General features: G+C 38.8%; 3 protein-coding genes across 8 annotated transcripts; 2 read left to right on the forward strand and 1 right to left on the reverse strand.

Moving 5' to 3' along the window:
* Positions 1–1209: 1209 nt before the first annotated feature.
* Positions 1210–3352, reverse strand: LOC116023052 (ABC transporter G family member 10). The gene has a single exon (XM_031264008.1). The coding sequence runs from the start codon at positions 3165–3167 to the stop codon at positions 1314–1316; it is 1854 nt and encodes a 617-aa protein (XP_031119868.1). The 5' UTR covers positions 3168–3352; the 3' UTR covers positions 1210–1313.
* Positions 3353–6428: 3076 nt separating this feature from the next.
* LOC116022861 lies at positions 6429–8312 on the forward strand. The gene is made up of 2 exons (XM_031263747.1): positions 6429–6533; positions 7209–8312. Exon 2 carries the CDS (start codon positions 7209–7211, stop codon positions 8031–8033), a length of 825 nt encoding a protein of 274 aa, XP_031119607.1. The 5' UTR covers positions 6429–6533; the 3' UTR covers positions 8034–8312.
* A 4835-nt stretch (positions 8313–13147) lies between these two features.
* Positions 13148–18119, forward strand: LOC116023157 (SWR1-complex protein 4-like). Of its 6 annotated transcripts, none has more exons than XM_031264132.1 (18): positions 13148–13320; positions 13748–13946; positions 14064–14153; positions 14253–14318; positions 14406–14465; positions 14586–14642; positions 14875–15004; positions 15164–15231; positions 15352–15444; positions 15599–15646; positions 15713–15880; positions 15975–16085; positions 16231–16326; positions 16459–16533; positions 16623–16680; positions 16818–16852; positions 16941–17027; positions 17543–18119. In XM_031264132.1, the coding sequence occupies exons 2-17, from the start codon at positions 13833–13835 to the stop codon at positions 17016–17018; spliced, it is 1347 nt and encodes a 448-aa protein (XP_031119992.1). In that variant the 5' UTR covers positions 13148–13320; positions 13748–13832; the 3' UTR covers positions 17019–17027; positions 17543–18119. The 6 variants fall into 6 exon arrangements, with proteins under 6 accessions (XP_031119992.1, XP_031119994.1, XP_031119993.1 ...); XM_031264134.1 differs by having other exon boundaries at positions 13795–13946; XM_031264133.1 differs by having other exon boundaries at positions 13800–13946; positions 17537–18119.
* The last annotated feature ends 5134 nt before the right edge of the window (positions 18120–23253 follow it).

The following is a 23253-nucleotide window of genomic DNA, read 5'->3' on the forward strand; positions in this document are numbered from 1 at the left end:
TTGCACTTTAGCCTATAGTTGAAGGATCTATTTGACCCTTGTCCCTAGATAATATTAATATTATATTTTTGAGCTAGTATTTAAAATATTGTTGGATATATTCATTTGAATGAAGTGTGTATGTGTGTGTGCGCGTATGAAATTGATAGGGATATGGTTATGGGCTAGGATTATTGGGCTTGAATTGGGTGGGCTGAGGGAGGTAAGGTCGAGAAGGGGTAGGGTGCCGTCTGCGGTCGTTGGTCGATGGGGAGGGGAGCTGATGGGCGCGCCGTACTTTCCCTACCAGTGCGTATTCGGCATGGCAGGGTCGCACGCTCCCCTTGTTCACTTAGCTATTCTGCTAGGTGGCTTGGAGCCAATTGTAGCCGACGAGGTGGGGTAAACGTGAATCAAAGGGTGTGGCAAGGTTGGCGTGGTCTGCACGAGGTGTCGCGCGCCTATCGTAGCCTCGGTGCCCGTCGTCACCCTGAGGCGTCACATCCCTCCCATTTTTTAGGGGGGGGGGAGGGGGGGGATGTTGGATCATTTTGCTTGGATTGGGCGTACGTGGTGTATGTTAATGGTGGAGGGAGATAATATGGATCATCGTACACGTGGACAGTGTAGGGGGATTGAAGTGCAATATAAAAGGAGGGATGCCTGCTTCCTCAGGGCATCCTGGTAGGATCACCACAAGCCTTCTAGTTTAGTGGTCTCCTGTCTACGTTCTAAACTCATTCACTTGGGTTTAACTCCTAGTAGCTACAATATTATTCTTAGTATATTCCTTGGGCTATAACTTGTATTGTTCACTCACTATTTAAGTATTTAGTTGAATATCGTGGATTTTTATACATATCATTTTGAGCTTAGCGCCTTGAGAAATAAAACTACTATTTTCATACACCCTCATTTTATACATTTATTTTCCGTTTATGATGGACTGGTCTTAAAACAAGTAGATCCATTGGGTCTTGACATGTGAAATCTAGTAACATAGTCATTACAAGAATGTTATCATACACAAAAGATGTTGAGCAAGTACTAGATTATATTATGTCTCAAATAAAATGCCAAATTAATAATTCAGTTACACATCTATTATTTATATATATTACTCTAATCCCCAAATTCATCACTGGCGTACAGCAGAAATGTGCAAAGCAACAACACTTTTATTTTATATGAACATTCATTACATGGATTGATGAATTTCTTTTCCTGTAAACTTGGATCTACCTTCCCCAAATCAGCTCAATAATAATCAGAAAAAAAATTATAATTATAATTATATTAATAATAATAATGAAAGAAAATTCATGGCTTAATAATTAACTTCTGTTTGATCTGTAACATCTAACCCACAAAATCACATAACACAACACTCTGTAACCAAAGATAAAACATGCCATCACACCCAAATTGCTCCATTTCTGTGACTCTCTAAGCTGCTGCTTTGCCAACATTCCACTCCCAAACATCTTGCACTCACCTGAAGAAGCCTCAACTTCTATGCATTTCTTCCCTGCTTCCCCTCCATACTCATTGATCAAGAAGCACTCGAACGGGTACTTAAACAGGCTCAAGTAGTGCATGAAGATCCAGTACTGAGGGATGCTGTCTTTCGCGATGAAATAGCCCGAGAACAGGAAGAAAGACCCCATCAGCCCTGCAATCACAGATGTTCCCATGATGAAATTAGGCACCAGGACGCTGAAGCAGGCGGTGAACGAGTTGGACATCAGCACGACTAGCCAAACCACGAGGGCGAAGTAGAGGAACCCGTCGATCTGAGGCCTAAGTCCCACGAGCCAGTAGACCGGGATGGTGAACAGAAGGCCTACCATCAAGAGGAATGGCAGGAAAACAATGGTGTTTGCTATGACATATGAGGACACACGGTAGGCTCCCCTCGAGGTTTCCCTCATGAAGATTTTCCTCTCCTGCAGGAAAATTGGCAGGCCTTCTACCATGGAGGAGAGCAGGAATGTTAGGCTGAACGCGAAGAAGCCTAGCCGGGTTTGCAGCGCAATCTTTCCTAGGTTGTCATCAACATTCATGAAGATTGATCCTAGTATGAAGCCTGCCACAAGTGCCTGCAAGATCCTTGTTGCAAACAGCTGTTTGGTTCTGAATATGTTCTTGCAGAACCTTTCTCCCAGAATCAGAACCTCATCCAATTGAGAATTCGAGTAGCTTCTACACTTCTCTGCAGCAACACAGGAGTTATTAGAAATTCTAACATACTCCTCTTTTCTCACCATCCCCTTCTTCACCATATGATCTTTGACACGGAAACGGCCGCTATTCAGGGCTTCTGAAGTTTGGACAACGACGGTTCCGGTGACATCAATGGCGAATTCGAGCAGGTTTATCCTTGGAGGAAGGTGCAGCCCAGCAAAACTGAGCTGAGTTTCCAGGGATTTCAGCGAACCGTTGTGAAACACGCATCCGTTTGACAGCAAAACGAGGCGATCGAAGAGCTCAAGGATGCGAAAACCGGGCTGGTGAATGGTGAGGACAATAGTCTTGCCCTGAGCAGAAACCATAAGTTTGAGGAGTGAAATGACATGAAGTGCAGAAGATGAATCTAAGCCAGAAGTTGGCTCATCAAGCAGGATGACAGCAGGGTCATGAACCAGCTCAACTCCAATCGACACTCTTCGCCTTTCCCCACCCGAAATCCCATGGTTTGATCCCTCCCCAATTCTTGAATCTGCAACATTCTCCAACCCAAGCTCCCTAATCAGCACCCCAACTCTACTCTTGGCCTCTTTCTTCCCACCTGGCAGCCTCAGAAGAGCACTGTACATCAATGTCTCCTCCACTGTCAGCAGAGGAAACAGTGCATCTTCTTGGCTCACATAACCCGACAATCTCCGAAAGCTTTTCGCATTCACAGGACACCCATTCACAAGCACCTGACCAGAAACATCAACTGGGGATATCTTCCCAGCAAGAATCTCCAACAGTGTGGTTTTCCCAGCCCCACTAGGCCCAGCAATTGCTGTGATTTCCCCTGGATTTGCTTCACAGTTGACATCCTTTATGATAAACTTTGAAGACCCCTTCTCATTCTCCCTCTTCCACCTCAAACCATCATAAAAGCTGTAGATTTTGTAACTGAGGTTTCTTGTTTCTATGGAGTAAGATGCTCTCCGGCCACCGGAGACCGGCAATTCCATTGGGAAACAACAGGGAAGCTCAAAGTAATGAGACTTAGATAAAGTTGGTTCAGAAGAGGTAGGGGGAAAAAAGGTAGGAGAGGATGAGCTGACTCACCAACTATGCCTGCTTAGTAGTTATAAGTCATTCAAAAATGGGCATGTTTACAAGTTTTCTAACTGTAATTGGAAAAACAAAGAATTAAGGAGTTTTCGTTAAGTTTGTATTTTGTTGAAGACAAGTATGCAATGCAGACTAGAGATCAGAGTTTGCTTGTGTAGAGTCTTGCAGGTAAACTGCATGTTGACCATATTTGAAGATTCTTGTTGGTTTGCAGATGATCAATCTTTTCTTTCCTAACTACTGCCACTTCTTCTATTTTATTTTATATTCTTAATTAATGATATATAGTGTTCACTTTTGTCTCTCTCCGACTCAAACCATGAAAGCCAGTACACAGCTATTACCTAGCCAACTGCTCAACTAACTCGGTTGGAATTGTCCTTAGTATATTTTTTCTTTCCATAATACTTTACAGGAAAAAATGTCATATATGCCCTTAAACTTTATACGAAAAATCAATTAGATCCCTAAACTTTTAAAGTGTACAATTAAACCCATCAACATATTATTTTCGTGCATCGAAACCCACAAACTGGTCATGAACCTTTTTTTATAGCCGGTCACTACTGTTCCGGGGAAAATACGGCAAACTCCAACAATTCTTCAGCGGTCGATGATCGCAGTTCCAGCTACCAATTTTGGTTGCTCGCCATCTCTGAGAGAAAATCACAATTTCTGGTTGCCTTCTCCGGAGAAGGCGACTAGAATGGAGAAGACTGTTCGTCCATCAGAAGAAGATGATAGTCAACGGTAGTTAACAGATTTAATTGTGCTTTTTACTAAGTTAGAGAGTTTAATTGCAATGTTTAAAAGTTCATGGGTCTATTCGACCATTTTCCTTACTTTACATTAAAATTTTGTGTTTATAATAGTTTATTTATTTTAAGAGAAAGATGTTATAAAGAGGTGAAGAAGAGAAAGAGCATGTATGAAAAGGAGAAAAATGTCATGACTTTGGTGGGGTTGCTTGTTTGAATAGTAGTGTCGTATGAGGTTCCCATTAACAATCAAACCAAACTCTTTAGCACCCAAAAGTTAGCATTCTCTCTTTTCTCATCCAATTTGGTTTAGATTTAGAGTAACTTGGGGGGTTTCTTGGAGTTTAGAAGGTTTATATCTTGATTGATTCCTACAAAAGAAACCATATCATTATTTGTTCGAATGAAATGCAACTTTTTATGGACAATCAAGGTGTATATGTGTTTGTATAAGTTTGGATGTGGTTATGAATAAATTAGAAATTAATGAAGACAACAATCAACATATTGATAACTAATTTAGACAAGTGGAATCCTTTTAAATTTGATCGAGCACAATTGAAGAAAAAATATAAATCGATAATCAATCAAAAGTATACATATAACTAGGTATGATATAATTTATGTAACTGTAAGAAGAAAAAGAGAGTAAGTTAAACCTACGTATGTGTAGCGATAATTTTGGAGAGTTATCCCTACTGAAATTTTGTTGCATTAGTCATATCTTGCAAGATATGAATACATATCCAATAGCAATGTTAGTATTATTACACTACATTTCAAATATTTTGATCTCAAATTTTATTAGATCAATTTTTTTTCCCATAATTATCACAATGATTGAAATACTAATTTTGTAAACAGTGTTATATGTCAATAAGTATATTTAAAATAGTCATCTAAACAGCGTCCATCTTCATTGTCTTTTCTCCATTCACTGTTTTCTCCTCCATCTCCACCGTTACCGGTCGTTACTCTCTTATTTTCGCACTGTTTTTCCCTTTGCTTTGTTTTATTGGTTTAATTTTGTTTGAAGTTTTTGTGCTTTTCCTCTCGTTTACTTGGCGAGCTCTTTTTTCATAATGCGTGAAACGATAAAACTAGTCATAGCGTACGTGAATCTCATCCTGGGTGACAAACATGACAATGAGAAAGAGATTCCTATGAACTATGATATGCAGTTCAGCCCAATGGAGATATTGTCAATAGATAGAAGAATGGCGTTAGAGATATTGTCAATGGATAGAAGAATGGAAATAGATACTCAGGTGGTATGCAAGACTATTCAACCAGTGTCGGTCTTGGGTACGTTTCACCAAATCATTAAAGAAGCTTTAAGTTCGTTCAAAGAATTCAGCTTCAAATTTGTAAAACAGTCTGCGAATCAAGTTTTCTATGATAGGGAAGTTGTTTTTATGTCTGACTGTAAGGAATGTTTGACCATTCCATCGATCTTTATTGTAAACGTTTCAGCCTATGATTAATGAATTAGCTTCTTTATTTTTAAAAAATAAAAATAAAAATAGTCATCTAAAGAAAATAGAAAACATTATATTGTACATGAGAAAATTTAGAGGGGTAGAAGGCGCAAATTATATTGTGGACCATGACCATGATTATACTGTAGTTGTGTTGAAAGGGAACTGCAGTTGTGTGTAACAGAGACCGTTCATCCGTTCAACACAACTGCAGCATTAGTTCAACACAACTGCAGTTTCAGACGGATGAAACGATCTCTGTTTCGCGCAACTGCAGTTCCCTTTCAACACAATTGCAGTATCAGTTCAACACAACTGCAGTATTAGTCATGACCATGGTTCACGGTATAACGATTGGGCAGAAGAAGTGTAAAGTGGGCTAAGTCGCAGCTAACCCATTTTCAATTGTTATACGATGGATCAGAATTCATATTATATTGTGAATTCGATACAAAAATTATGTACCCTTCGTTAATACATTTTGTACTTATAGTTAATAATTTTTGTACATGTAAACAAATAACTTCATAATTGCTGACACATAATATGATAGTTATATATACAGAAACGATCAACTGATGGTACAAAATGTATCAAACTACAATACAAAATTTGAATGTTATTTTCGAACCAAAATAGACCCTGATTCATGGTATAATTTGTCACTTGTTCTATGGTGAGGGGCATATTATTTTGTGAATTTACGTTCAAAATATATAATTTATATACTGAATGTTCACAATTGAAATTGTGAACATGAAATGAACACAACTACATTGCAAGTGGACTGAGTACATGACATAACTATTGCTTCTTGAACAATCGGGCTAATTCGTACAATTTGGAAGTCCGAAAATTTGTAGCGGGCCCAATCAGGCCCGTTTCAGTTCCTTCTGATTGAAAGCTTCACCGTTGGGGGTTTCACGTCCAAAACCGGCCTCTAAACGCTTCGGAGAACGGAAGCAGCGCCTGACCACCGTCTGCTGCAATCGTAGGCCACCGCCGCGCCGTCTCCTATAACTTTCCGGCAAGTACTCCCATCTATATCTTAATTTCTACTTATATAAGCATACAGATTACCTTTTACAGTAGTTATAAATTCCTCTGAATCGCAACATTCATGCTTGTTTTGATTACCGATAAAAAAAGACTGAAATTTCAACAGCGGCGATCAAATGTAGCTCTTTGATTGCCGACGTTAATGATCGAAAGTGATTGATTAGAAGTGATTTGACGGCGACAAACGCTTATTTTCGATAGTGATCAAATTCATGAACTTAGGAGTTAGCACATTGAAGACTTTCTCGTACGGTTGAGATTAAATACTCCTATGATTTAACATTTGAGAGTTTTGTTGTGTTGTCAACTTTCTTATAAATGCATTGCTGTTGCTACCATGATAAAGTGTTTGGTTTCAAATTCTGCTTTTGAATACCAATTCATGAAGCAGATAAAGGTTATTATCTATGGTAGGAGTGAACTTATCATTTGCCCTATCGAATGAATAGAAATATATGATGCAAGTCTTGATAATTTGGGTTTTTGTTCATTAATGCGTACTTTGAATCCTTATCGCATTTTGATTTTCATTTCTCTAGATGCAAATGAATAGAAATATATGGCGTAAGTCTTGATAATTTGGGTGTATGTTTATTAAGGCATTTTTTGATTCCTTATCATTATTTGGTTTCTATTTCTGTAGATGGCTGATGGAAATGATGAAAATGCTATGGAGGTTGCCTATCACACTGACACAAACACAGATGAGAAACTAAGAAGGGAGGGGAAGTCGAGGTCGGTAGTCTGGCAGCATTTCACAAAGCTTATAAGGGAGGATGGAACTTACGAGAAATGCAAGTGTAATCATTGTAACAAGATTTTCTCTTGTTCAAGTAGAAGTGGGACTACCACTTTACTTCGCCATGTAACTGAGGGAGCGTGTCCGGTGGTTAAGCTTGACAAAAAGGAGAAGTTACAGACAAATAATACAAGTTTTGGCAATACAGGAGGTAGTTCAGAGCTGAGGGGAGTCTCTGCTCAGTGGAAGTTTGATCATGCACCAATTGAACCGCCAATCGATATGCATGATGAGTTGTTGCCAGAGGGATTGCCGTGTGTGTACTCAAATGGCGATTTTGCTGGTCAAACGCCAAGCCCTGCTTATGGTATTTATTCTCAGCCCCCTGCTACAAAGTCTCAAATTAACGGAGACACATGGATGAATGAGGTGAGGGCTTGCTTGAGTAAACTCAACAAACTCACTAATGAACAGCTTCCTTTAGGGACACCATTAAAGACTTCATCAGCCATTGGTGCTCCTGATACCTCAATAGCTACCGCCATAAAGTGCTTGAATGAAATGGGAGATATTCCTCAATCAAGCACCATGTATCTAGACGCTCTTGACATTATCAGAGATCCAGAAGAAAGGGAATGCTTTGTTTATTTAAACCCAGAGCCGCGCAGAAGGTGGCTGCAAAGGATGTTGCACCGCCGTCATCCCTTAAGCTATACTACTCATGTTTGATCTATACCTCAAGTGCTTAAACCACCTGTGGCGAAGCATGACGACTGTGCAGCTCTTGGAAGATCGAGGAACTTTCCCGGAGGGAAATGGAGAAAGATATGTAAATTTCTGTGAACAGATTTCTAATAGATCCAGTTGTTGAACTATTCTATTCTTTGCCTTGCCATAACCACCTTACTTTTTAACTTATTTCTCAAAATGAAGATTGACAATGCACAAATTTTGAATCTCATTGATCATATTATTTGCCTCAGCAATTCCAATTACCTTTGCCCCTTTTGTAAGGTTTTACAGCAGGTGCTCTGTAGTACAGTAGAAAACCAAATGTTATTGGCATTGTGAATGTGTATTTTTTGCTTGTAGTCTCTGTTTTCCTATTTTTCATTTAATTATTTATTTTCATTATCATCAGCTGGAGTAGATTACTGAAATGGTGTATCCACTATAGTAATTTTACCAATTGATCGTCAATTTTCAATTCCATCCAATCATGTCTTTTTTAGTTTTTTGGTAACCAGGAAATCTGTAGCTACTAAGCATTGAGTCAAACTTATGACTTTTAGGTGCGAAAATTATGGTTTATGACTATTAAGTTTATATATTTTTTAATCCTTTAGATGATTAAAATAGGTAAAAGAATTTGAACAAAACATTACTTCTGGAAGAAACCAGTTCAATAATAAGAATATAGTTTTAGGAAACATATTTAGTTCTTGAATTATACTCATATATTGCGGACTCAGTTCTTCGGTTATGAGTCTCTGACATTAAGTTTCCATATCGAAAACTCACAAATCCTTTATTATTGCAAGGTAAAATAATATGTATTCATCATGCGATTTTTCATATTGTTCGTGTTATTGCTTATTGGTCAGGAAAATGACTTCTCATCTTTCATCTTCTAGCTAGACCATCATACCTTCTGTCTCATCTTCTTGCTACACTAGCAGCTTCTTTTTCATCTTCCTTTTCGTCGTCATCCACCGCTACTACTACGTCCACGGTATCCACCAAGGTATTTTTCCTCCATTTTTATTTTAAAAAAAAGTTTTGAATTTTTTTCCGGTGCACGAATCTGGCACATCAGCCGACATCGTTTTGGTGCTTTTTACACACACACACACACAAAGTTGGCTGATGCGGCGGTTGAAGAAAGCTGAAGCGACGGGAAATTCTTTGTGGGCAGAATCGAAGTGTACAACCCAATCCTAATGGTGGAATACAAAACACAAAACCAAAAAAAAAAAAAAAAAAAAAAAAACACCAAATCCGGCCAGCATTAACTTCCATTAACTCCCAAATCACTAAAATACCCATACCTTAAATACTCACACAAATTATCTGGTCTAAAAATGAGTATTTTAAAAAACAAACCCCCTTTAATCTACACCATCGATCTCACTAAATGCTAGAAACTGAGCACACGGAGTCATATAATAAGATAGATTCATTTGATCACTAGTATATATAGCCCCTTATTCCATGAGGACACCTATTAATAGAGGACTATGGGGATAAATCATATCAATCCAATCATATATATTAAATGGCCAAGATTATGCAAATTACACAAAGAATGTCACACCTGAAATTTTAAAAAAGAGCCTAAATATTATTATTGAGGTCAAAGAAAGATTTGATACCAATCATAATTAAGGAAGGATTTTAATCAACAATAATAGAGTTTGAGTTTGAACTACAAATATGGTAGACACTCCTTTCATTCCTATTGAACTAGTTGTGCGGTTTGAGCATATACGATGGACGATGCCACTACACCAATAGAGGAACCCGAACCAACACAAGTGAATTATGCCATGGATGACGAGGAGCGGATGGGGTCTGAGCATGCATTTGGGACGACAAACATTAATGGTAAATAACGCAAACAAGCACATAGTTATGAGTGATTCATGCAATACATCCTTGTAGTGTGTTAGATGAATTCATAGTAGACAAAGACGTGTGTTTTCCCCTAAATTACAATATGTTTGTTGGTAGAAAGTCGTATGGTTAACGTTGTGTGCCGACATATAAAGAAGTGTGTGCCTAGTATTTGTTAGTTGTGTGCTGCCTATGGATATAAACATTATTATTTGGCCAAAGCGTGTGTATACGATAGTGTGGAAAACTTACACACAACCCTTTGAACAAGTAGTAAAGAATATTGGTAGATAATTTATTAGGCAATGCTATTTAAAAAATTAAAGTAGTAAAAAATTCTTATATTACCAGTTTTACCATATATGGTTTTTTGCAATAAATTACAATGTGAGAGTTGGTAGAGATATCAGATGCGTACAGTTGTGTGTCGTTATTAAGTGGATTGTGTGTCAAATATTGATTTATTGTATGCCTCGTATGGATATAAATTGCATTCGTTAGCCATTCCATGATTAACAGTCGGTTTGGAACAAAATACGCACAAATACTTTGCTCAATTTGAAAAGAATTTTAATGGTTAATTTTTTTTTGACAATATAACTCTCATTTTGTACCGAACATAAACAGAAAGATATGGGGTGGAAATCTGGCAAACGGAGTATGAAGAATATATTCCAGAATGTGGTCAAACAATAAAACCACATATTGGTCAACGGTTCGAAACAGTTGACTAAGGAGTTCAGTTTTACAAACGGTACGCAGGTGTGGTAGGATTTGGCGTTAGATGCAGCACCATGAGGAAGAAGCGAGATGGAGATGTTGATGTGAAGTGGTTGCTATGTTCCCAAGAAAGGGAACGCGTAGGCTAATATTTTTTTTTTTTAAACAATGTAAATCTTCATTAAGAATAAAGACTAACTTGATCTCCGTATGCATATTTTAATTACAAGTGACAAAATTTTAATCTCTATTCACTAAGTAGGAAAATGTTGACATGACTAATTGAAATAATGTAGGCACACGATTTATTGAAAAAGAACACACAACAAAAATTGAACGTGCACACAATCCTCACGAGCATTCAACCAAAAAGGGTAAAATAAGAGAATGCCTTCACGCATGAACAAACGAAAGGAGTTTATATATGAAATATAAACAGAATGTCTACACACATTGGAGTGAGAAAGGCACACACCGTCGATATAAACGACACACAACATAGAAAGCATCGGCACCTTATATATCTTAACGCCATTGTGTGTCAGATAATGTTTTATCATGTACCAGCCATTACATAATCGTGTGCCCAAAACTGGAAAGGAAATATTCTCTTATTTAGACCAACCAAGAACTAACACCACCCAACCATACATGAAGGTCATTCAACTATTAGTAAGTCCAAAGTAGTAAAACAACAATGACAAAAAAAAAAAAAAAAAAACTATCATTAATAAACAACTATCGGGCTGTCATGATAAACCACAATGTTAACAAAAAAACCATCACTGATCAACATCTAAGGGATTTTTATGATAACAAAAAAAATGGTGATGTCAAACATCAACATCAAACAATGCTATGACTTCTCAAACTTCTTACGCCACGCCGTGGGAATCCGAGAATTGAACTAATGTCATCTTCCCTAATAGCTAAGACCGCACCCTCACCCAAATTAATGCACATCCTATCAACATCAAAATTAGACAACAACCACCGCTCCAAGCGAATTGGCAACTCCTTAACCTTCAGATCAAGAACACCACCAAATCCAAAATCAGTAATGTCCTTTCGCTGCTGTGCTGTGAGATCTTGCAACGCCTCTACAAAAATAGTAGGTGACACCCTAACTTTAACAGTAGGAAACCTTCCCAGTTCCTCTGCAGTTAAATCAGTATCTGGAGCATTGCACATCGGCTCCTGGCCCATCGACAAAATCGTCATCCTCATTTGAAACGTGAGACGAACATCCCACGTTAGGTGCACCCCTGTGCCTTTTTGCTGCCACCAAGAAACGTATATAATAATCAACACTAGCACACAATGCGACCCAAAGTGACATACATAATAACAAACTGTGGCACATAACAAAAATACCAATTTGCATTAAAAAAACAACACACAAAAAAAAAAAAAAACAAAAAAACGAAACCAGTAAAACTAAAAAAAAGGAAAAGAAAAGAAAAGAAAATAGTCAATACATAAAGATAAGAAATGTGCATGATTGAAACAGCTAACGAATAAAAACTTACAAAAGCATGACACACAACTGTGATTTTTTTCTCCAAATTCGATCTAATTACTAACTGTTATTTCCAACCTAAAATGTTATAAAATAAATAAAAAAAATAACACACGTCCAAGATTTTTTTTAAAAAAACTATATATATATATATATATATATATATATATATATATATATATATATATATATATATATATATATATATATATCAATTCATGTGCGGTTGATCTTTTTAGGTGCAGTTCTGCGGTGAGAGGAGAGCCATTGATCTTGTCAATATCAACGTTCAGGATTAACAACGTTTTAAAAAAAACGTGATGGCAATTTGGTCATTAATATGGGGCAAACTTAAAGTACGCAGGGTTTGTGCTTAAGGTGTGTAGGTCTTGTGCTTAAGGTGCGTAGGTCTTGTGTTTAAGATGCGTCATGTTTTTCTTCAAAGGGCACTCCTTGTCCGCCACCCTTATTCCTTTTGAAGTAAGGGGTTCGAGTCACGGGTCTCCCAGACCCCTTGCTCAAACTCTCAAGAGCAAAACTTTTAAATTGAGGGGTCTACTAGACTCCTAGTTTAGACCCTCAAGAACAAAACTTTTGAACTGAGGGGTCTACCAGACCCTTAGGCCTTAGCTCAAACCCTCAATAACAAAACTTTTGAACAAAACTTAAAATGCGCCATTTTAACGCTTGTGCATTGTTCTAACACTTAAGGTGCGTCTTTGTATCACTTAAGGTGCACCATTGTTATAAACTAAAGGTGCGCGATGTTAATACTTACTGTGCACCATTTTTAGCTTATGTTTCTTTCTTTCAGACACATTTTTTTTATTTATTAATTTTCATTGATTTGACGTTGATCTAGATTTGATCAACGACTCAAATTTAACCGCGTGACCGCATCTGGGAGCATCTTTGCACCTGACCTCATCCCTATATATATATATATATATATAATTTTTTTTTTAAAAATTTTTCTGTTCCATTATTTCAAAACGACGCCGCAGGCTTTCAGCCTTTCACCGCTCTGTCGCTCTCTATCGCGAACCGTTTCAGTGTTTCACCGCTCTGTCCACCGCCTCGCCACCAGTCGCCGGCTTCGTCTTCAACCGTCGCCAGCTGCCCAGATACGTCTGCAACCGTCGCCGGCTCCGTCTTCACCCTCAGGTTCGTTGACCCGTTGTTCTCACCGGTTGCACCCCTTTCTATAAATCTTAATTTGTTCAATTGTTTGCTCTAAGTTTTGAGTTTTGAAATCTATGATAATGATATTGTTATCTGTAAATAAAATTGCTCATTCCCGACTTTGTGCAATTGTGCCCTAATTTCTTTATTTATGTTTTTGCCCTAATTTCCCTCTTAGTTGTGCACTTGTGTTTTTTTGTTTTTGTTTTTGTTTTTTTTTTTTTGGTTTTTAAAATTTCCAGAAGTTATGCTTTACTTATGTTTATTTGTTTGCTGGAAGGCTTTATTCACAAAATTATGAATAAATTTTGCTTTATAATTCATATATATTTGGTGGAAGGGCTTCGACAGTTTATGTTTTTAACCCGACCTGAATTAATCCTAATGTATTCCATTTTCACATATCTAGATATATATATTAGCGAATTCTATTTTCATTCTATCTCAAAATCAAAGCACAGCGGAAGCAAACCCTAATTTGTTGGAAAGATCAGATGGATGCAAAGGACATTTTAGGGTTACCAAAGAATTCACTGTCCATACCTCCAGAAAAGAAGTCTAGACCTCCGAAAGAGTCTCAACGCAAACCTGATGGCATTTCACGAGAAGTACGTAGTTTCTCTCTCTATTTCTCATTTTCTCCATTCATGGAACATGTATAATTTCTGCTCTGTCTTGAGTGTATGATTTATTCGAACTGTTGGTTGGGCTCTGTAATGTTTTAGGTTTACGCCCTTACAGGAGGTCTGGCACCTCTCATGCCTGCTACTGATATCAATCATTTGAAAAGACGAACACAGGCAGAGAATGAAAAGGTTACATGACTGTTGGACCTTTTTTTTTTTTTTTGCTCTGTATTTTTTTAATTTTAAATTCTTATTTAAGGCACTGATGTACTTCAATTCCCTCTTCAGATTACATGGCAATGGCTTCCTTTTACAAATTCTGCCCGAAATGACAATTTGCAACTATACCACTGGGTATGTCTAGCTCTTCATTGTGAAATCTATTTTCAGTGTTGTGAGATTTATGTACAGAAAAGAGCTTTTCTGCCTCTTTGTTTTTAGGTGAGGGTTGTAAATGGTGTTCTGCCAACAGGCGACTATTCATTTGCTAAGTATAACAAGGTATGCTGAATAATCTTTCTATTATCATGTGAAGGTTTTATCGTAGTCCTTATTGACAAATATGTCTTTCTCCAAAGCTTTCCTGCTCCAATTTATTTGTTTGTTGATGATTGAATGCAGTCAGTGGATGTAATTGAATACACAGATGAGGAGTATGAGAAATATTTGACAGATCCCGTAAGTATCTCAAGCATTAAATCTTAAAAAACAGTATCATTCTATCATCCCCTTAAAATAAACTTTATCCACGATCCAACAACCAGTTCATGAAGTTCTAAAAAGTACCAAAGTAGTAATAGTAATAAACTAGTCAAACCCTCTCTTTTGCCCATATAGTCAGTGTGTCGTATGTCAACGAAACTCAAGTAATTTATTCTTCTGATTTTACTTATACCTTCTCTAATATAAGGCATGGACCAAGGAAGAGACAGACCAATTATTTGAGTTGTGTAAAAGGTTTGATCTACGGTTCATTGTGATAGCCGATAGGTTTTCATCGTCACATACGGTTGAGGAGCTTAAAGATCGTTATTATACTGGTAAATCATTTATCTCTACTTGCTGATTACTTCTCTTAATGTTTTGTATTGTTTCTTTTCGTGGGTTTTAATGCAGTAATTATTTACATTGTTAACTCGTTACTATTTTAGTATTGTGTTCTAAACTTATATAACTTGCAATTTTTTGTCTTGGCTTAGTATCCCGAATTGTCATGAATTCAAGGGCTGCATCTTCTATTGATGTTGCTGGGCATCCTATTATTAAGGTTTGTCGAGAGTTCCATTCCTTCCTCTTTACATTTAAAGAGTATATGCATTTCATTCTCCTGTCTACTTTTCTGTGCTGTTTGTATGTTTATTGTATTCAAATTATCACAATTATGCAGGAATCATACAATATGCCTCAAGAGATTGAAAGGAAACGTGCATTGTCTATGGTGCTTTCGCAGACAAAGCATCAAGAGCGCAGAGATGCAGAGGTTGCTTTATTACTTTTGCAAATTGTGACAAAGGAAAACAAAAAATTCAATTGATGTAGCCCTGAATAGACTTGCTTGATGAATACATTGAGTATATAACTTACTCCATCAATCCTTCTGATTTATCTGATTACTTCATTTCAAATCCTTTTAGGTCCTTGCTGAAGCAAAGAAAATAATAGAATCCCGTAAAGTTGCAAAGGTAATTTCTATTATTGTGCCCTTGACCCAAACAAAAGAAATGCTTACACTTTGTTTTGAATGAAAGGCTGCTGAAGATTCAGAGCTACCAATCATGTCAGATACTTGTCCAGAAGGTGTGGATAGGGCCATTAATGTTGATCCTGTCTCAACTTCCCCAAATGCTCAATTTCCCTCTGGCACAAGTGCTGCTCCAATATCAGAGACTGCTTCTGCTTTAGCTTCTCTTCACATGGTGAGCTTTTAAGTTGAAGGAAAATATAAAAATATTATGTCATTGCTTAGATGGTATTATTGCCTATCTTATTGACTGGTGATTCAATTTTCAGTTGGGGGTATACTTGCGTACATATGCGCTAGAACAAATGGTGCAAGAAGCAAGCTCATCAGCTGGACTACGGACTATTAAGCGTGTTGAGCAAACTTTACAAGACCTAGGGGTTTGTCCCTGCTCCATATACCTTTCTGCTGAACCTTTTGTGTGTTTGTTTGAGATCATCTAGCATGTGCTTGTTATTTCCTTTAGCTTGTTACTCTATTTGTTTCCACTAGTTTAAGATGAGAAATTGGAATTTTCTTTTACAGGTTAATTTGAAGCCAAAAGTCCCAACTAAACTTGTATGTGCTGAGCACCTTGAACTTAGAAAAGAAATATTGACCCTTTTAAATCTTCAGAAACAGGTATGCATAGTATCTAATGTTATCTGTAATCTTTGTGAAACACCCCGTTCCTGAAATCCAAAATATGAGATTCACAAGTTACTGCTGCTATTTGTGGCACATTTTTTTTAATTTTTCGGGTTAAAATTTCAGTTGCAAAACAAGGAGGCTGAAGGTTCATCTTATCGTGATGGTTCATATTCTGAAACTCCTGGTTCACCGCCGAAGGTGAGCTAGCCATTCTGTGTTTCCCATTTTTCTTGTTTAAAGAATTAAACAGAAGCATGCATCATGTATTATTTGATGTCTATTGGCAGCGGTCACAGCGTGGAGTTGATCAGGACCGAACATTCATGCATGACTTAAGTTTTGGAGGTAATATTGAACTTTGATTTTTGCCATATTGTCATTTTGTTGATTCTTACCAACCCCACGGGGCTCTAGGTGAATCATCCCTACTATGTAATGGCTTAAATTAAGGATGATTTCTAACTTATTTGGTTGGATGTTAGGGGAAAGAGTTGGTAAGAGGGATCAAAAACGGAAGGTATGCTCATATTATTTATTTCTATGGTTTCCCTTTCTCTGAAGATTTCTACTAATTGCATATTTCTCTGAAATTTGAGTGGGTGAAGACACCTGGAACTCCCAAATTTGAAAGCTCACCATCAACCTCAAAACGGCCAAGGAAGTTGAAAACTTCCGATGGATAGGCTTGGCAGGTTAGTACATATATAGTTTCAAGTTCTATGGCTGAAATTGCTATTATTTTATTGTGTAAAGTTTATGTGAAGTGTCCAAGTAGATTCTAGGGGTAGAAGTCAGTACCAAATACATGCAATGTTTATGGAAATGTTCTGTGACGCAGTGCTTGTGTTTTTACAACAGCAGCACTGCCTTTCTGAGAATGTTTCCTCGGGTGGTGTGCTTAAGCTCCTGAATTGGTTTTAGATTTTAGAATTAATGCTTTATGAAATGTGGAGATTCTGCTTTTTGTTCCTGCGTGGGTGGTGAAAGCGCAGTGGCAGAGCTCTGAATTTGACAAGTTCGACATTTTAAGTTTCAGCTATCTAATAATCTGTATATTCCCTCGGGAATTTACGTAGTAGTATTTCTTATCCGCCGATAAATCATTTAACCAATTAATATTTTCAATTTTAAGGATGGCTACAGTAGGTTTATTATTTTTACTGAATATTTAAATGAATCGGTTAAAAACTAAGGGGCTCAGTGACAGGTGGGAGAAGAGAATTTATTTATTTTTGAAAGAGTGTTGGAGGGAGTCGAGAAAAGTAAAGAAAATGGGTGGTGTTGCAGAAGCAGCAGCTACTAGTCAAGGAAGGGGTCGCTGGTTGAGTTGTGAGGTGTGCACAGACGAATGTGGAGGCGGGCATAGTAAGAAAAATGACCGACTTTAGCAAAAATATCAAATGCTGCAATAGTGAAGTCTGAGAAGCACACACTAAAGAGGGGGAACAGAAAGATTATTGAAGTAAACATTGAATCTCAAATTCCAGGTGAAGAGGAATGGCTTTTTTTTTTTTTTTTTTTTTGTTGGAGGTTTCATATTTTCATTATTGGGTTTCTTATTGATTTTGTTTGTTTTGTTGTATTGCTTATTACTTCTCCTATAAAATTGGGGATATGGAGCTTTGATGCAAGATTTTGATTGTTAAGAGGATTCAAGCAACATAATGTTAAGCAATTCATGTCTCTACCTACCATTTTGTATTTTCTCTGTTGTCAGTAAATGTACAAAAGTTTTGTATTCAAAGCCAAACTACTTCAATAATGTACATACATTTTTGGGAAAAGGTACAAATAGGACACTGAATTATTTGGGGATAGCAATTAAGCCACCGAACTGGAATAGGCCATCAATTCGGCTTGATTGTGAAAAGCTTGCTAAGGCTTGTGAATCATGCCAAATATATGCCAAGACCCCGGGAAAGCCGGCAACGCTTTATCAACCCGTTAGCACGACCATCTCGTTTGCAAGGTGGGGTGTGGACATAGTAGGGCCTTTCCCGCAACTGATCGGCCAAAGTGGACCGAGGCCGAGCCATTGGCCTCAATCACGTCCTAGCTATGTGCCTAATTCTTATGGAATAATGTCATCTCGCGATTTTGAGTGCCGGTCTAGCTGGTATAATGGTAGACAGTTTGAAGGTGAATATTTTCAAAAAAATTTAGCTACCATTGGCACCAAATCGGTTTGAGCATCCGTGGCATATTCGCAAGGCAACGGTTAGGTTAAGAATGCTAACCGAACCATTTTGGAAGGGTTAAAGAAAAAATTACATTCAGCTGGACGTAGTTGGGTGGACGAGTTACCACTACATCCTCTGGGCTTACTGGACGATTCCCCACGAAGCCACGAAGGAGACGCCGTTCACCTTAGTTTACGAGGCGGAAGCTCGGCTACCTATTGAGGCCTAGATTTTGACCTCCCGGGAGAAGAATTGTGACGCTGATGAGAATGAACACCTTATGGTCATGGATCTGGATTGCTTGGAAGAAAAAAGAGAGTTGGTCGCCCAGATGATTGTAGAATATCAAAAGAAGATCAAAGCCTATCACGATGCTCAGGAATATCAAAAGAAGATCAAAGCCTATCACGATGCTCAGGTCCGACCACGGTACTTCCAGGTCGATGGTTATGTCCTTTGGGAAAGAAGGGCGAGCTGTTCTCAGGACGGAAGAAAATTAGTTCAAAGTTGGGAGGGTCCTTATGTCATCTCAGCCGTGATAAGACTGGAGACCACCACGGGCAAACTAGTTGATCGGATTTGGAATTCTCAACACCTGGTGCTTTTCCAACACTAATTTTATCCCATCATTGATGTTTAGGATTCTATGTGAAGAAGGGTGGACCATAGTTTAGCTATGTATAAGACGGTCCAGACCCTTGTCTGATTGTAATTCTTCAAAACTTTGCCAATCTTAATGATGTACTTCGATTCGGTTATCTCAAGGTGCCTACCTCGGGAGCAAGGTGTCTGATCTAAAAGGCCCTCGGACCTATTTACCCGGTCATAGGGTGATGGGAGCAAGGTGCCTACCTCAGGAGCAATGTGCTTGATCTAAAAGGTCCTCAAACATATTTACCCGGTCATAAGGTGATGGGAGTAAGGTGCCCATCTCGGGAGCAAGGTGTTTGATCTAAAAAGTCCTCGTATCTATTTACCCGGTCATAGGGTGATGGGAGTAAGGTGCCCACCTCGAGAGCAAGGTGCCTGATCTAAAAGGTCCTCATACCTATTTACCCGATCATAGGGTGATGGGAGCAAGGTGCCCACCTCGAGAGCAAGATGCCCGATCTTAAAGGCCCCCGGACCTATTTACCCGATCATAGGGTAATGGGAGCAAGGTGCCCGATCTAAAAGGCCCTCGAACATAATGACATCATCTAACAATTATAACACCCTTGTCTTTCCTCCTCTTGGTGACGGACCGGGTAACTATCGTGTCCGATCCTGAACTGACTGTTTGCGCAGTGGCCAATGGCAGAGCGGTGGGAACCGACGGCTCAGATGGAGGGGCCCCCGACCTAGAGGAGTCGCCTTTCTTCGACCCCAGGCTGATCTTGGCTTGGGGGGCTGGAGGAGCAGCTAGGACCGGGAAACCTCTGTTCAATCTCATATCTGCAAAACAAAAGAAACATTAGTGTTAGCCGACCATCTGACCAGTAAGAGTTGGGCCCGTTTGATCATAAATTAATAGCAAACCTTGCGCACCCAACCCAGACGCTAGAGGCGGGACCGCCACCGTTACGGTGATTGGTTCAGGCATGTACTTCTCGTCCAAATCATAGTGCAGGGCTTGGAGCCCTGCTTGCGCATACTCTTCAGCTGTCCAGAAAACCCTGTAATCGTAAAACTCAGACGAAACCTTCATAGCAACGTCCGAAAGAGCTCTTGTTTTGGCCGTCGCGTGTGATCTGTGTGGTGAGTCGACCAAGCGCGAGGAATGGGAAGCGGCCAAGTATACCTTATTGATAAGATCCGATCCTTCCATCCTTTGTTGTTATCCGGGAGATCCATGATGCTGCACAGATGGCCCTGAGACTGAATGCATAGAACGCCACCACCATGCTTGGCCGAAAGGGTTAGGACTGAGAATATAAATCGAAATAGCTAAATAGTGCACGAAAGATTGTACCCGAGCACAAATTTGGGGAAAGGTTGAAAGGGAAAATTGAGCGGAGCCTTGAGTAAATCGAGGTGGACCCCGAGCCAACCCCCCTGAATCCTGTCCATGATGTTACCCTGTGACCAACGGACGTTGAACTTGACCCGATCGGTTAAAAGGGTGGAGACTTCCTTGACTTCGGCTTGAGTTAGGAGGCAGCCGTGCTGGCTTAAGCCGTCGCTGTTCAGGAACTTCTTTTTGGTTGAGGCAGGGTGTGAATAGTTGGGTGGCAAGTTCGCCAGCCAGGACAAGGCGTGGCGTACGACCCCGGGAGACTTACAACGGCTGGAGGTCCCAAGTTCCTCAGTGACCAGCGGAGCGGTAGCAACTCGGGTCACAGCTTCGCCTGTGGAAGTGGTCGGATGATCGTCAAGTTTAGCGCTAAAAGGTCGGGAGTGCTTCATTGGTCCCTTCGAGAACGTCTCGACCTCGTGAATGGCCGAGTTGTAGGAAGAGACCGAGAAGGAACCTATCTCGACTGAGTTTCATCATAATCCCGGGCTGAGGTGTTTTGGCTGTCTGAGTCGGACATGTCTTCACCTTAAAGGTAAGGGAAGACGTCTTAGATCAAGGTGGCCCGGGAGGATTAGAAAGGAACGCCCAGACTCGGGCTAATAACCAATAAGGAAAAGATTTAAATAAAAGCATTGGAAAATAATCATACCGTTTCATTCTCGCTTGCCGGCGAAAGAGCGAAGGTTGCCGTAGGCTTTTGATTTCAAGGGTAGTTGATTAGGAAGCTCTAGTCTTAGGTAGCGAAAAGTGTGAAAGTGAAAGCCTTGCAGAGTCCACTATTTATAAGAGGCGTAGGGGAGGGAAAAACGTTTCAAATTCTAAATCCTATCGCAAGTCCCGATGGAGCCTCATAGCTTGCCACATGTCCTCTGGCGGCGAGCCGGGTTTTCATCACTTGAGAATGGCGACGCGCGATCTCCTAGCCCGACTGTGGCTGTTAGGGCTCTTTAGCCCGGGTCTTACTGCGGTACAATGATCGGTCCTTGAACCGTAGAGCACGGCAAGACCGAACCGCGGTTAACCAGTCTATCAGATCATTAACCTCCCGACCTGCCTTGCTGGGGCGTATGCAGGTTATGATACATAGTAGCCCCTCAAACATGGTTGACCCAATCTTCTTGCCTTGGAACACCTTTACCGCCTTGACCCATGAGCACCATGCACTTGGCCAAAAGGCACTAGGCCCGCGTCTGGCCCCATGTATGGCCACCACGCGGCATCCATGCCGAAAGATCGGCAACTGTCCCCTAACACCCTATAAATACTGCATTTAATGCTAGTAGGGGAACTTTGGGTTGTTTTCCGTCTTAAATAGCTAAATAGCTCGGGAACCACAGACCCACAGTCACGTTGACCAGGCTAGACACTTAGGGTACGACATCTTGTATCCAGTTCATAATTAATAAACTACTTGTGACCGTACTTGGATTGTGCAACCTGCGTATATACATTATCACCTATTATCGCACCTGATATATATATAGGAGATCAGGTGCGATTATTTATCTCAGGTAAAAAATGGGTTGAAATCTTAGCCATTAATTGCTAAAATCAACAACATAGAATGAAGACAAATGTTAAAAAATGCGGTGGCATTATCGTAATTTTGCGTAAGTTCAAAGCTTAAGGTGCGTAAGTTTATAGCATTAGGTGTCTAAGTTTAAAGTTTAATGTGCGTAAGTTTATAGCTTAAGGTGCATATGTTTAAAGTTTAAGGTGCGTCAATTTGACACTTAAGATGCATCAGTTGGACACTTAAGGTGCATCAATTCAACACTTAAGGTGAAAGTTCTACACTTAAGGATCTTGTGGTTCAGTGACACCAAGTTACTCTCTCATGTGAGAGGTTGTGGGTTCAAGCCTCTGTATATGCAATATTAACTCTTTGTGCAAAGCACCCCACCCATAGCGTTGGTTATTTTAAGAATTAGAACTTGATTATTGGTTCGCTAATACTTGAATAACCATTGGAAGTATTAACTCAAAAAGAAGTATTATTTAAGTCATTGATCTAAATTAGATTAAAGGCTCAAATCTCACCCGTCATTTTTAATATATTAAAGTTTGACACAATTTTTTCTCTGAAGGTTGTTGGACACACGTTTCTAGAGGTAAGAAATGCGTTTTGGGAGGAAGAAATGCGTTTCTAAACCTTTTTATAATTAGGAAACAACCCAAAAAATTTGCAAAAGTCATAGAATATCCCGGAAACATTTTCGAATTAAGTTTTTATGACTTTCAAGAATGAAACGTTTCTAAAATGCAAAAACTTGACCTCGACAGAATATTCGTGCAACATAGGTACTTATCTATATGCATGTTTGACCATTGTTTTGTTTGTTTCATATCTTTGGATGGGATAAAAGATTTCATAGTCCTGATTATTTGAAATTAATGATAATGATAAATATTGAAATAATTAAATTTCTAGGAAGTTAATTCTAGGAAGTCGACTACCCTTTAAAAATAAGTATTCTTTTTAACTTATACTATATGCATCGCTAAATGCTTTCTTATTTTTAAAAGCAATTTGTTATAACCTCTGAATGTAATTCACCACTATTTTCTTTATACTCGTGCAATTCTAACTCACTTTCAAAATAATAACAACAAAAACAACATTTTATGTGTGTATGTGTGTTTATATATATATATATATATATATATATATATATATATATATATATATATATATATATATATATATATATATATGTAAGCAGTTATCAAAAAAGAAAAAAA

Source organism: Ipomoea triloba, chromosome 6 (assembly GCF_003576645.1).
Source record: "Ipomoea triloba cultivar NCNSP0323 chromosome 6, ASM357664v1".
In the NCBI taxonomy this organism is placed as follows: Eukaryota; Viridiplantae; Streptophyta; class Magnoliopsida; order Solanales; family Convolvulaceae; genus Ipomoea; species Ipomoea triloba.

Bases quoted from the DNA above. Each gene is read 5' to 3' on its own strand.
- LOC116023052 (XM_031264008.1), bottom strand. From the start codon at position 3,167: ATGGAATTGCCGGTCTCCGGTGGCCGGAGAGCATCTTACTCCATAGAA.
- LOC116023157 (XM_031264132.1), top strand. From the start codon at position 13,833: ATGGATGCAAAGGACATTTTAGGGTTACCAAAGAATTCACTGTCCATA. The intron at 13,947-14,063 runs GTACGTAGTTTC...GTAATGTTTTAG, and splicing joins CTGATGGCATTTCACGAGAA to GTTTACGCCCTTACAGGAGG. The intron at 14,466-14,585 runs GTATGCTGAATA...GATTGAATGCAG, and splicing joins CATTTGCTAAGTATAACAAG to TCAGTGGATGTAATTGAATA.
- LOC116022861 (XM_031263747.1), top strand. From the start codon at position 7,209: ATGGCTGATGGAAATGATGAAAATGCTATGGAGGTTGCCTATCACACT.